This window comes from Mesocricetus auratus, unplaced genomic scaffold (genome assembly GCF_017639785.1).
Source record: "Mesocricetus auratus isolate SY011 unplaced genomic scaffold, BCM_Maur_2.0 Super-Scaffold_100008, whole genome shotgun sequence".
In the NCBI taxonomy this organism is placed as follows: Eukaryota; Metazoa; Chordata; class Mammalia; order Rodentia; family Cricetidae; genus Mesocricetus; species Mesocricetus auratus.
In genome coordinates, this window is record NW_024429192.1 from 81,625,198 (window position 1) to 81,638,961 (window position 13,764).

General features: G+C 51.3%; 1 protein-coding gene across 1 annotated transcript; it reads right to left on the bottom strand.

Moving 5' to 3' along the window:
* Window positions 1–243: 243 nt before the first annotated feature.
* CUNH7orf26 (chromosome unknown C7orf26 homolog) lies at window positions 244–13,517 on the bottom strand. The gene is made up of 6 exons (XM_005079952.4): window positions 13,065–13,517; window positions 12,196–12,417; window positions 9,575–9,740; window positions 5,010–5,534; window positions 4,105–4,144; window positions 244–984 (listed from the first exon to the last, which is right to left on the bottom strand). The coding sequence occupies exons 1-6, from the start codon at window positions 13,254–13,256 to the stop codon at window positions 783–785; spliced, it is 1,347 nt and encodes a 448-aa protein (XP_005080009.1). The 5' UTR covers window positions 13,257–13,517; the 3' UTR covers window positions 244–782.
* Window positions 13,518–13,764: the final 247 nt, after the last annotated feature.

Sequence of the window (13,764 nt, forward strand, 5' to 3'; positions counted from 1 at the left end):
CAGAGCTGGGAGTATAGCTCATTGAATAAAACCCCTGCTAAGTATGTGCAACACCATAGGTTTGAATCTCAGCACTGCAAAAAGAAAATTCCGATGGGCATTGGTGGCGCATGCCTTTAATCCCAGCTATCTCTGTGAGTCCGAGGCCAGCCTGGTCTACAGAGTGGGTTCCAGGACAGCCTCCAAAACTAAAAACCAAAAAAAAAAAAAAAAAAAAAAAGGAAAATTCCATAATGCCTATAAAACTGTTTAGAAAAATTTATTTTGAACACATGAAAGGAAAATTTAGAGATACCCCCGAAATAAAACACAGATTCTTTCCAAGGGGATGGGGAATCCCGACAGGTGTCCCTGAGCAGTGCCCAGTGCTGCATACAAGCGTGGGTCTCTCCCTCCGCACTCTGAGCTCATGGAGCTGCAGAAAACTTGATTGGTGGAAGAGACACGTCACATTCCTGAGGCAGGGCAAATGGACCCGAGGGGCGGCTTACCTGCCAGCATTTCCTGGTGGCCGGCTGAGGGTGTCTGTGCGTGAGTAACACCATCACTCTGGGACTGGAATATTTAAAAACACCTGCAGCGCTCTCTGCAGGGGGCCCAGCGCACTCCCTTTCACCCATCCAATCTGGATATTTAACATGTCCAGGTAGGAGGCATCCAGGCAACAGCAGCTTGGGACATCAGTACCAAGATGGTCTCCCATGGGGCCAGCACCCCTCTCAGAAGGCTTCCTCGGCCCAGGTGCAAGGCACACAGCCGCTTGGCGGCTCAGAAGGGCCAACCTAGCGGATGGGCCTGAATGGAAATGTCACGCCTGAGATGAAGGTGTGCCCTGGGTGTGTAGGCAGGGCTGGGTGGGCAGCAGGGTGGGCTGGCACAGCCCCATAGGCGAGCGGGGGGGTGTGGATGTGCGGGTAGAACCCAGGGGGCAGAGCGGTGTGTGGTGACTGCTGCACTGGACCCGAGATCACCAGCTGGAGCAGGCTGTAAATACAAGGAGAGAGATTAGCTCCCAGGCCCCAAGCCCAGTGTCACAAGTTGGGCCTCTGGCCTGTTCTCCCAAAGGGTACACCTGACAGCACATGCCCATCATCCAGCACTCCAGACACTGTTCTGTCCCTCTGCACCTGGTACCTCACATCTCATGCGTCAGGGGCTCCTGGCAGGTGAACTTGGAGCACAGGAGATGGGGAAGGGGAAGGGAACGGAGGGGTTAGCAGGATCCAGGCCAAGACTGAGAGAGAAGGACCTGCAAGGATAAAGCTACACCCCACCAAGGATGGGTGGAGGCAGTCTATATGGGGACCATGAGGATGGGTGGAGACAGTCTACACTGGGGACCATGGGCCACATGGAACTCTCCATATGATATTCATACCCACTCAGCCCTCAGAACCCGGAGCTCCTGAAGCAGCCTCTGTTGGCTAGTGTTATGTCAACTTGTCATAAACAGGAGTTATCAGAAAGAAGGGAGCCTCAATTGAGACGATGTCTCCATAAGATCCAGCTGTAAGGCATTTTCCTATTTAGTGACTGTGGGCAGGCCCAGCCCATTGTGGGTGGTGCCACCCCTGGGCTTTCTATAAGAAGTCACACTGAGCAAGCCATGGGAAGCAAGTCAGTAAGTAGCACCCTTACAAGTCCTCTGCATCACCTCCTGCCTCCAGGCTCTTGCCCTGCTTGAGCTCCTGTCCAGACTTCCTACAATAATGAACAGTGACATGGAAGAGTGAGCCGAATGAAGCCTCTCTTCCCCAAGTTGCTTTGGTCATGGTGTTTCATCACAGCAACAGTCACCCTAACTGAGGCAGCCTCCACGCCAGCCTGGGCCAATGTCTATTCACGGTGCTATCTGAGGACAGCAACATGGGCACCAAGAAAACGTCAATTCTGATTGAGTCTTGACTGCATTCCACACAAAAGCCCCACAAAAGTGGCTTTTCAAATGACCCTGAGATCCAGAGTCCAGTGCAACTCAGCCCCTGGTAAGCTGAGGCACCTGGTCCCCAGCCACAGGGCCTATGAACTCTCCTCACTCAGGACCCTGAGGCCTATTGTGAATCTCACCAGTACCTCTTCATCCTTCCCTGTCTACATCCTCCACCCACTAGAATTCCCCTTCCTGAGTACAATGCTGGTTTGAGACCCTGGCTCCTTTCCAGCAATCACCATGATCAGAACCTCCCTACTCTAAAGCTCGGCACATCCATCTTCCAGAAATCAGTCTGTCAACCAGTCCAGGCTCTCCACACTGAGGACACAGGCAGCCTCCGGCCTCCAGCCCAGGCTCTCTACACTGAGGACACAGGCGGCCTCCGGCCTCCAGCCCAGGCTCTCCACACTGAGGACACAGGCAGCCTCCGGCCTCTAGCCCAGGCTCTCCACACTGAGGATACAGGCAGCCTCCGGCCTCCAGCCCAGGCTCTCCACACTGAGGACACAGGCGGCCTCCGGCCTCCAGCTTAAGCCTCTGCTGCAGACACAAGATCTTTGCTCACTCCTATCCAGACTCACTGAACCTCACTCAACCCAGCCATGTGCCTGGAGTCCATGCTGGTCTCTCATCAACAAACCCAGGCCCTAATTCCACCATGCTGCACAAGGTCTATGACATGGCTGTATGCAAGCGACAGCCTGCAGTACATACGACCCAGAGCCCACAGGAGACCTCAGACAGTAGTACACTGTGGGTATGAAGAGAGCTGGCAGTTAAGGAACTAAAGCCCCTCTAAGGCCTTTTCAAAAAAAGAAAACAACAAGACCACACAGATTATTCTTACTTTATGTGTTTGGATATTTAGCCTGAGGCTACGTCTGTGTACCACATGCATGCAGTACCCATAGAGGCCAGAAGAGGGCACTAGGTCCTCTGGAACTGGAGTTAGAGTAGATTTTAAACTGTCATGTGATTGCTGGGATTCCCAACTCAGGTCCTTTGCAAGAGCAACAGGTGCTCTTAACCACTGAGCTATCTTCTCCAGCTCCTCTAAGGTCTTTTCATTTACATCACATTTTCTTTTTGTTAAAATAACTCTGGGCAGCCAGGCAGTGGTGGTGCATGCCTTTTATCCCAGCAGGTGGATCTGAGTTCAAGGACAGCCTAGTCCACAGGGTGAATTCCAGGACAGCCAGGGCTATGCATAGAAATTGTCTCAAAAAAAAAAACCAAAAAACAAAAAACGAACAAACAAAAAAAATTCTAGGCAAGTTCAATAAGAACATTTGGAAGTCAGGTGAATTCAAGGCCAGCCTGGGCTACACAGTCAGACCTTGTCTCAAAAAAATAAAAAATAAAAAACAAAAAACCCCACAAATCACCAAACCCAAGAAAACAAACAAAATTTACGAAGCCTCAAGAGCGCTCCAAAGGCCAAACTGGCCTACCCTTCCAGAGCTTTAGTTCCCACAAGTGTCCAGTCTGGCTGGACACTCAACACACAAGACTGTCACAACTCACAGTAATCCACGTGAAATCCAATCGTCTTGGAGGCAGATTATTTCCCATTTGTGACTGTGACTATGGAGGGTCACGGGGCAGAGACTCAAACTCACTGCTACCCGACAAGGCAGACACCGTTACCACCCCAAAGAGAAACTGAGACTCAGACACTGCCCAAAAGCCACCACAAATGTCTCAGAAGCCAGGTCCCTGCTGAGGGGAGCCACAGCACACCTGGCTCTTGGGTGGTGGCCCTGTCCCTCCCAAATAGAGATGTGACAGCATGCCATCCTCAGAGCATACCAAGTTTGGCTTCGATTCTAAGGGCAGAGTCACAGAAGGAACAGCGGCTCACCATGGCCAAGCACTGCTCTGGCAGAGGCATACTCAGCTAGTAGTTCTGAGTGACACTGGGAGTGTGCCGGGGTCTCTCCCACTCCAGCAAGAGGCCTCTCTGAGCCTGTTCTTCCTGGGCTAATCTAACCCTGCAGAAGGCTCAGCGGTGGGAACTCTGCCCCCTGCAGCCCAGCCCTGCCCCCTGCAGCCCAGCCCTGCCCCCTGCAGCCCAGCCCTGCCCAGGACCAAAGGGTCTGTCCTGCTTTGCCTCCCCCCCTACCCCCACCCGTTCCAGCAGTGCCAACCCACTTAGAGACTGGGACACCTACTTGTTATGGGGTAGCCGGGAACACAAGGTTCTGAGATCATCTGAAACCAAGGAGACATGAGATTAGATCAGGAGAGACCTGGATGCTGAGATTCTTAACAACAATACTGGACAGACAGCAACAGGAACTGTTGCAGCAAGTTCCCAGTCTCCTTAGGAGCTGGGTTCTTCTGTATGGCAGCTTTTGCTTTAAAAAACAAACCCCAAATGGAAGGAACCACTTGGAAAGGGGGGTAGCTCTGCTGACAATTTGTTGAGCATCTGGGAAAGAGGAGAAATCAGGGCTCTCACCGAGTTATCAAACACCCAGCGTAAGATGGGAACTCACACTGGCAACCCTCAGCTGAGGACACAGACAACAGTCCATCATCAGTCAGCAAACACAGGGCTGTCGCTGCAGCTCAGTGGTAGAGTGCTTGCCTAGCAGGCACGCACATACACACGCACGCACACGGTCCTAGCTCAATCTCTAGCACTGCTCCCCCTCCCACCAAGAGGAAACCAAACAGCAAATATATCCAGGCATGGTGGTTCATTCCCATAATCCTAGCACTCAAGTACAGAGGCAGAAAAACTGCCATGAGTTTCGGGCTAGCCTGGGCTACATAGCAGACTCCCTCCCCCTCTGTCTCTCATACACACAGACTGCAAAAACTTAAGTCTCCCAGAGGAAAAGTTCTGTATGCTCTAGCAAGCAGCCCTGTGCTGAAAGAGCCAGGTAATATCTAACTGTCTTATCTAGGGCGGATGAGCACTGGATGAAGAGGACTCTGGAGGACATTCTAGGGCTTTCCACCAACCTCCCTTGTAATCACATAGAGGGGGAGCACCCCCTAAATGAAGTAAAGGTGGTGCCTGTCTAGTATCCCCTGTCCTTTCTGCCCACACCATGGGGCCAGCACTCACCTCTCGTGCAAAGCAGGGCCCCCGATGCCATGGCCACTTGCAATGCCTGGGCCAAGCGGTCTAGCGCAAGCTCAATCTCCTGGGAAGCATTGAGGGGGTTCAGTTCATCCGCTAGTCTGTTGATCTCCTCTACAATCGGGACCATGTGGTCGAACAGGATAAGTCCCAGGCGCCCATACAGGTTCTTCTCAGTCAGGTGCAGCTGGAGCGTCATAAGGACCTGCAGGACGCTCAGGTGCAGCTTCGAGTACAGCAGGTTCGAGTCTCTGTCTGTGCCTGTGCTCGAGTCCTTGGTGACCTTGTGACCGATGTGGCCATTGGAAAGGCAAGGCTTCTTCCTTTTGTAAGCTAGAGGGGCCTTCACACACCAGCGGATCAGCCCAATGAGGGGCGTGAGCTCTAAGAATCCTATGGGCAGGTTGGCAGCGATGGGAGTATTTAAAAACGTGATGAGAATCAACCTTGGGTCCTCAAAAATCCAGCCGACAATCATTTCAAGCAAGTCCAAAGGTGGGATGAGGTCATCTGCAAAGAGACATTCAGTGGGGAGTGGTTCTGGTCCTGGAGACAGGAGCAGAGTGACAGTGGGTGATGGCTGGAAGTCCACGGCCTTCCAGTCTGGTGCTCAAATGTCTCCTGCCCCTGTTCACCCATCTTCCATCTCCTTTCCTACACCTGCTCCACGGGTTAATGTCCTGTTCCCAGTATCCAGGACCCTATGGCCAAGGTCAAGGCTCAAAACAAACAAAACCAAAATCAAACAAAACCAAAAACCCACAACACCCCAGTAAGTTAATCTCCTTGAGCTGCATCACTCCCCCACCACACGTACTTATTTATTCATGTATCGGGAGACATCTGCAAGAGTCCCTTCTCCTCCCCTTTGTGTGGACCCCAGGGATCGAACTCAAGTTGTCAGCTGGGTGGCACAGGCTTCTGGGCCCTGAGCCATCCACCCACCAGCTCCTAGCTCAGAACTACTGGCATACTTCACCCATCTCTGGGTGTAGGTTCCTACCCTATATCCAGTGTCTCCTCCACAGTACAGTGAGAGTTGCAGGGGTCTTCAGAGAGTAGCTTGGAGTATTGTCAGTCATCTGTCAGCCACCAATGGCCATCTCAGCCTGAGAGCTGGACAACCCCTTACCTATGAACCAGCTTGACCCCTAAACAGAACTGACGATGACAGAAGATGGCACTAACTCTGGGCCTACTATGCATCAGGTGCCAGTCCTGGTCCTTTATACAGACCCACCTACTTAATCTACATAGCACCCTAGACTGCTCCCCCAGAAAGCAGAGGCAGGGTGCTGCTGAGTCCTTTCTTGGGACCCATTTGAAGCACATGGTGGCTAGTATCTGAGTCTGACTTTTATGCTACCAAGCTGCACTGCCCAGTTTGCAAACAGTACAGTATATGCTCAGGCTGGCTGCAGCCCAGCCTCCTCTCTGGGACTAAGTTTTCTCAGTTTATGAGAAAGCAAAGCATGGTAGAATCCCTCCCTGTGCTTGGCTCAAGCACATCAGAGGACTTGGGAAGCAAGGCACACACTCGCCTGTTGGTATAAGGTTTCCAGCCTCTCTTCCCCTGGAAAGATGGGCCCTTCTGAGACTGTTCCTATCTGGGATAAACTCATCCCTCCAGCAGTAGGCAGCAGCTGTGGTCTACAACCTCCTATGGCAATCCTGCCTCTGCCCCTCAACTTCCCAAGAAGTTTCTGTCTGAGTAATGCCATCTACATTTCCAACATATGCCCAGGCCTTGGTGGAGACACCCACAGTGGCCTGAAGACAGTGTGTGCACAGGTGGAGGTGTGCACCTGTGCCCTGGGTGTGCATGCACACAGAGAGTGTTTAGTGACTCACTTCTCCATCCCCACACAGGAGACCTGTGCTCTGAAAGCTGTCCAGCAAGAGGTGGTACTGTGTGTCTAAGGAATTTTCTTCCTTTTGCTGGCTTGGAGGTACAGACTACCCCAGAATGCTGTGAGCAGCAGCACCCAAAGGCAGCACTGCTTGTCATTCTGACAATCGTCTTCAGAGCCAGAGCCAGTGCTGAGTGGCTGCTGGTCACTGTGGATTACACAAAAATATGCCGTATACACAACACAACCTGTGTATACATAAGCCTGCCTCAGATACACAGCACAACAGTGGCTCCTTGATCCTGACTTCCCATTCCACATGCAAATCACCCACTCTCAATGTCAAGGCCAACTTCCATCCTGTTGTTCTAAGATGACTGTTGGTCTACAAGGAACTGCAATGAGGTGAACTAGGCCTAGTGACATCTCTCCTGCTGGAAAACCAAAGACCTGACTGCAGTCACTGGTTAGTGACTGCTCTTAGAACTTTGACAAGAGTGACTAAGGACGTTCTACTTTGGCAGCAGGGTTCGTCTTCATAGGACCTGCCAATCTCAGAGGCAGAATGCATCCCCACACTATTTCCAAACGAATGTTCTAGAGAGTAACAAAGTTTAGGTTTTATTTTATGCACATAAGTGTTTGGCCTGTGTGTATGTAAGTGCATTACATATATGCAACTCAACCTGGGTTCTCTGTAAAACCAACAAGTGCTCTTAACTACTGAGCCATCTCTCCAGTCTGAGAGCTATGAAGTTTAAATGCAATAAAAAGGGTAAGAAGGGAGACACACATATAATAAAGGGAGCGATGAACAGGAAATAGGAAAGGCTCCCAAAGGTTCTCAAGCTGCTGGCTTAGCTATCAGATCAGGACAAGACACAACTTGTCAACCCCCAGGGCAGCAAGGGCAGAAAGTAGAAGGAGGAAACTGAACCCTGAGCACAAACACAGGCCCAGCACTTCAGTCCGCACAGAAAGTCACACATATACCTTTCCATTATGGGAAAACAATAGCCTGATCACCAACATTACAGGGGCCACAGAAGACACAGATGTGGAAAGACTTATCCAGAAAGCCCTGCCTGTTCCCTGTTCCTGAAAACCTGTCCATGACAGAGGAAATAGGCAGCAAAGCCTGGGCTGTGGAGGCCTGAGCCCTTTGCTCCTATTTAACCACAGTCAGTTGACTTCTACTGTTCTTTTGAATGGGGCATCAGCAGAGAGCGCTGCTACTCAACAGGGGCAAGGGACGCGGGACACCTGGGCTTTTCCTGGTCAAAGATAAATGTTCTTTCTACTGACAGTCACTGAGGAACCCTCAACATTTAATAGCAAAACTGGGACCAAGGATACAGTGCTGCCAAGAAAGAATAGCAGCTAAAACGGTTTACCTGACAGCGATGGCTCAGTGGGCAGAGGTACTTGGCGCCAAGCCTGACAACCTGAGTTCCACCCACAGAACCCACACAATGGAAGGGATTGTCTTCTGACCTTCACACATGCAGTGGCATGCAAGTCCCCACACATACACACACAAACAAAATAAACAAATGCTGGAGAGATGGCTGCACTTCCAGAAGACCTGAGTGGCTCACAACTGTCTGAAATTATAATCCTGGGGCATCTGACATCCTCTTCTGGTTTCCATGGGCACCAGGCATGCATGTGATTCACAGATATACATGCAAACAAAACATCCACACACAGAAGAAAAAGAGAAAGAGAGGAGGAAGATGGGGAGGAGGAGAAGAAACCTTTGGTCTTGAAAAACCAAAATAAGCAAATACATAAATAACAAAATAAAAAGAGCACTTGCTGATCTTCCAGAGGACATGAGTTTAATTCCTAGGTCCCTCCAGGAGCAGTTCACAACCACGTGTGACTTCAGCTTCAAGGAACTTGACACCCTCTTCTGGCCTGCTTGGGTACCCACACTTACCTGCACACACCCACACACAGGCACATACATAATTAAAGTGAATCTTGAGGGAGGCAGGTCATATGTCTATGGAAAAGGACCTATCTCAGCCCCAGACCCTGGCTTTTTATGCTTATTTCCACCTCTCAGACCCAAGCAACTGGGAAAAGATCTAGATGCCAACCTTTAGACATAGGCCCACAATAGGGATGCATATTTCACAGTTTAAAAAGTCAATGCCAGCCGGGCGTTGGTGGCGCACGCCTTTAATCCCAGCACTCGGGAGGCAGAGGCAGGCGGATCTCTGAGTTTGAGTTCGAGGCCGGGCTGCTCTGACAGCCTCCAAAACAATACAGAGAAACCCCGTCTCGTAAAACAAAACAAAGAAAAAAAGTCAATGCCAGGGGATGGAGAATAGTTAAGAGCACTTACTGCTCTTTCAGGATCTGAGTTCAGTTCCCATGTTGAGACAGTCTGAAACCTATCTCCAAGGGCTCTGACGTGTTCTTCTGGCCTCTGTGGGCACCACACACATGACACACATATGCACTGTACACATGCATGCATGCATGCACACAAAAATGAATAACAAAAGCCAATATAGTCACTGGTGCATGGGATGTAGCTTCATGGTAGAATGCTTGCCTAGCATGCACAGAGGCTTGGGTTCCATCCCCCCCACCCCAACCCCGTACCTCCCCCAACCACTAAAAGATAAATACACAAAGCTGGCATTTACCAGAAGCTGCTGTGACAGGAACAACCTGCTTGACCCTTACCTGATGACAGGTCGTAGAGCGCAGTCACTGACGTTATGAACTGGCAGCAGAAACGGGGACTGGCACTGAAAATCTGCTTCAGTGTCTGAACCGAGCCCGGCACCAAACAGCAGTAGTCATCCACGAGGGCCCTGGCAAGTCTCACACAGTAGACCACAGGCGTCCGCTGAAAGGAAGCCCCAGTCCACGTCACTAAGGACTCCTGAGCTAGCATGTAACAGCTGCATATCAACGGTAAAGCTATCTGAGTGGATCGAGGCATTTGGGGTGGGCAGCGGGGGGTATCCACAAAACTAGTCCCCCTCCCACCCACACACTCGAGCACAGCTCCACTGGGATGGCCATGCTCCTCTGCCTGCTGTGCCAGGCTGCTCCTGCACTAGAGGGCAGAGGTGACTCCTTACAACTGGGACCAAGCGGTCACAAAGCCGGAATATTTATGTGAACCTTCTGCCGGTCCTTGTCGAGAAGCTGACTCTGGTAAGACGATTGCTGAGGCCAGACACCATAGGTCAAAGCTAACCATTATTACCAGTTGGAGGCTCAAAAGAGTCTTGATGTCACATGATGAAATGTTTGTTATAGCTGGGCATGGTGGCCCATGCCGTAATATCAGTGCTGGGAAGCCTGAGGCAAAGAGATCAGGAGCTTTAGCTAGCCTAAGATATACAGCCAAACGTGTCTTTTAAGAGTTTTGGGAGGAGGAGGAGTTCAAGATAGGGTTTCTCTGTGTATCCCTAGCTGTCCTGGAACTCCCTCTGTAGACCAGGCTGGCCTTGAACTCACAGAGATCTGCCTGCCTCTGCCTCCCAAGATTTTATTTTTAAAGGTGTGTGTCTACCTGTGTTTCTGTGTGAGTATGTGAATGTGAGTACAGGCATTCAAGGAGGCCAGAAGAGAGGGACTGATGCCCTGGAGCTGGAGTTCGGGGCAGCTATAAGCTGCCCGACCTGGGTGCTAGGAACTGAATGTGAGCCCTTAGGAAGAGCAGTCTGTGCTCTTAACCACTAAGCCATCCTTCATCCTTCTGCATACCATTTTTAAGATCTAATCATTTTGCCTAAGAAACAGATTTTTTTATTTATTCTAAAAAGGAGCCCACTTCTTTATTTTAAAAAAATTAATTTGGGGCCAGGTGTGGTGTCACAAACCTTTTAATCTGGGGAGGTAGAGATAGGCAGATCTCTCTGTGAGTTAAAGGCCAGTTTGGCATACATAGTGAATTTCATGTCCACCAAGGTTATACAGTAATAATACTCTTTTTTAAAAATGGGGGATGGTAAGATAACAGCCAGTAAAGCTTATGCACCCACAAGCATAGCACCCTGAGATAAAACCCCGGAGCCCACATAAAGGTAAAGGAGTGGGAGCTGAATAGACAGCTCAGTGATTAAGAGCACTGGCTCTCCCAGAGAACCCAGGTTTCATTCCCAGCATACACAGGGTGGCTCACAACCATCTGTAACTCTAGTTCCTGGATCTGAGGCCCTCTTCCAGCTTCCTTGGTTCAAGCACCAAGAACACAGGTACTGCACAGACATACATACAGGCAAAAACCCACACACACAAAAATATTAAATTAATAAATAGTAATTTTAAAAAATTAAAGACAAAGGAAGCCAGGTAGTATGGTGGCCCACACCTTTAATCCCAGCACTTGGGTGGCAGAGGCAGGTGGGTCTCTGAGTTCATGGCCAACATGGTCTACAGAGGGAGTGCCAGGACAGCCAGGTCTATACAGAGAAACCCTGTCTCCAACCGCAGAAATTAAGAAAGTGAAAGGCCTGACCTCCACAGATGTGCTGTGGTACAGGCAACCACACACACATCATACATGTACAATAATAATAAAAAATTTAAGTAAGCTGGGTGTGGTAGCATATACCTTTAATCCCCAGCACTCAGAAGGTAGAGGCAGGTGGGTCTCTTGAGTGTTTGTGGTCACCTGGTCTACATTTCAAATCAAACCCTGTTTCAAAAACAAAACAAGGGGCTGGAGAGATGGCTCAGAGGTTAAGAGCACTGGCTGCTCTTCCAGAGATCCTGAGTTCAATTCCCAGCAACGACATGGTGGTTCACAACCATCTGTAACAAGATCTGGTGCCCTCTTCTGGTGTGTAGGTAGAATACCGTATAATTAATAATAAATAAAATCTTGGAAAAAAAGCGGGCAGTGGTGGTACACGCCTTTAATCCCAGCAGCCTTTAATCCCAGCACTCGGGAGGCACTCAGGAGGCAGAGGCAGGCAGATCTCTGTGAGTTGGAGACCAGCCTGGTCTACAAGAGCTGGTTCCAGGAGAGTCTCCAAGGCCACAGAGAAACCCTGTCTCAAAAAACAAACAAAACAAACCATAACCATTTACTGTTGTGTGCATAAGAAGGCTACAATTCCAGAGTAGGGCACAGTAACCCCTATAATCCTCAGGAGGCTCAGGCAGAAGGGTCATGAGGTTTGAATCCAGCCTGGCTACATACCAAGTCCTGTTTTAAACAAACAAATGTTATTGATCAACACCATCACATATGTGTAAAAGACCTCTACAGACAACCAATTACATCGAAATTCTTGTTATCCTGTCTATGGAGACTCTGGGAAGGAAAACTATTTCCAGACCGGTACCTGGAGCCAGGAGGCCGCGCATTCCAACACGGGGATCCGACACACAGCCACAGCCATAGAGACCAGCTTTCCCAACAAGCTCATCCGGCTGTCGTCAGCTTTGTTCCCTTGGGGGCTGAAAAGGGAGGAGAAAATTATCTGCCGTACAGAGTCCTTGCTTTGCTCCTGGAAATAACTGCACATGATTTCAAGAAGCTGGAGCTCCTGGAGTGAATTCAGTCTCTGTAAAAAACAAATCCGGGAGAGAAGCTGTGAGAGGTGGGGGCCTGTGGCTGCTCTTCAGTTTCCACAGTAAAGGATTCCGGGAGTGAATGCTTGAAATCCCAGCACTCAAGAGGCTAAGGCTAGAGGATCTTGAGTTCTAGGCTGGCTTGAGTTACACAGTACATAGTGAGGTAGTGTCTCAGAAAAAAAAAAAAAAAGAATGTTTCCCCCCCACTCGTCCCTCAGGGTGTGAAAAAACCTTTGTGAAGCCTAAGCCCAGAGGCTTAACCCTAGGACTACGCACAAGAAAGCCGTGCATCTAATTAAGCAAAATCCCAGAGGACTCAGGTTTGAGACTGTAGTGATGTTAAGTAACCAGTCCCCAAAGTCTCCTCCTGGATCATTGGTGGGCGACTGTCACACGCCTGCAAAACAGGCAAGCGGCTAAGCAACGCCACTGGACTGCAGGACCGGGGGGAGGAGGAGGAGGAGGAGGAGGAGGAGGAGGAGGAGGAGGAGGAGGAGGAGGAGGAGGAGGAGGAGGAGGAGGAGGAGGAGGAGGAGGAGGAGGAGGAGGAGGAGGAGGAGGAGGAGGAGGAGGAGGAGGAGGAGAGACCTCGGGGAGAGCGCTTGTCACCAAGCGAAGGCACGGACGGGGCGGGCACCTTGGGCTGCGCGCCGCGCTCCTTGGGCACCTGGAACACGAACTCTTCCAGCAGCTCCACGGGGCCCTTGTCCACGATGGGCAGCGGCGCGCTCTGCAGCTGGCTGCTGAAGTAGATGTCCAGGTGGTACAGCACCTCCTTGGCGGCGCTCAGCGCGTCGCGCCGCAGCAGCGAGTGGCGGATGTCGCTCATGGTGCGGCCGCCGCGAGTCTCACTTCCGCCCGGAGACAAAGAGGCGCGATCTGCCTGGGCTCCGACGCGGGCAGGGCCGCGGCTCCCGCCCGCCCCGCCCCGCTACCTGTCACCGACCCGCTCAGGGGGCCATCGTCTTCGTCGTTGCAGCGGGCCAGCGGGGGCCCTGGGTCCGACTGCGGCGCCGCCCAGAGCCGCGGGAGCCGATGCCGCTCGGCCGAACCGGCGGCGGAATGCCGGGGCGGCGACGGCGGCCCGCAGGGGCCAAGCTCAGGCCGCGGCCGCGCGCTCTCGTGGACGCCCCCTGGCGGTGAGGCCCGCACGGGCAAGCGCGAGGGCATGAGGCCCCGCCCCGCCGTTTTGCCAAGTGTTTCTGATCCTCCACCATGTATGCAAAGCCTTCTCGTGCTCCCCACACCCATAGCATGTTCTTAACTCCGGTGACTACTAGAACCAAGGATGCTGGTAAGCACCAACCCCAACGGCCTGCTCCAACAGCCAGTGTTTC

What these genes read in the sequence shown, in the direction of transcription:
- CUNH7orf26 (XM_005079952.4), bottom strand. Translation starts at nt 13,256, where the DNA reads ATGAGCGACATCCGCCACTCGCTGCTGCGGCGCGACGCGCTGAGCGCC. An exon ending in GCGCGGCCTCCTGGCTCCAG is followed by an intron (nt 9,741 to 12,195) that starts GTACCGGTCTGG and finishes GCTTCCTTTCAG; the next exon opens with CGGACGCCTGTGGTCTACTG. An exon ending in GGCCCTGCTTTGCACGAGAG is followed by an intron (nt 4,145 to 5,009) that starts GTGAGTGCTGGC and finishes CCTTGGTTTCAG; the next exon opens with ATGATCTCAGAACCTTGTGT.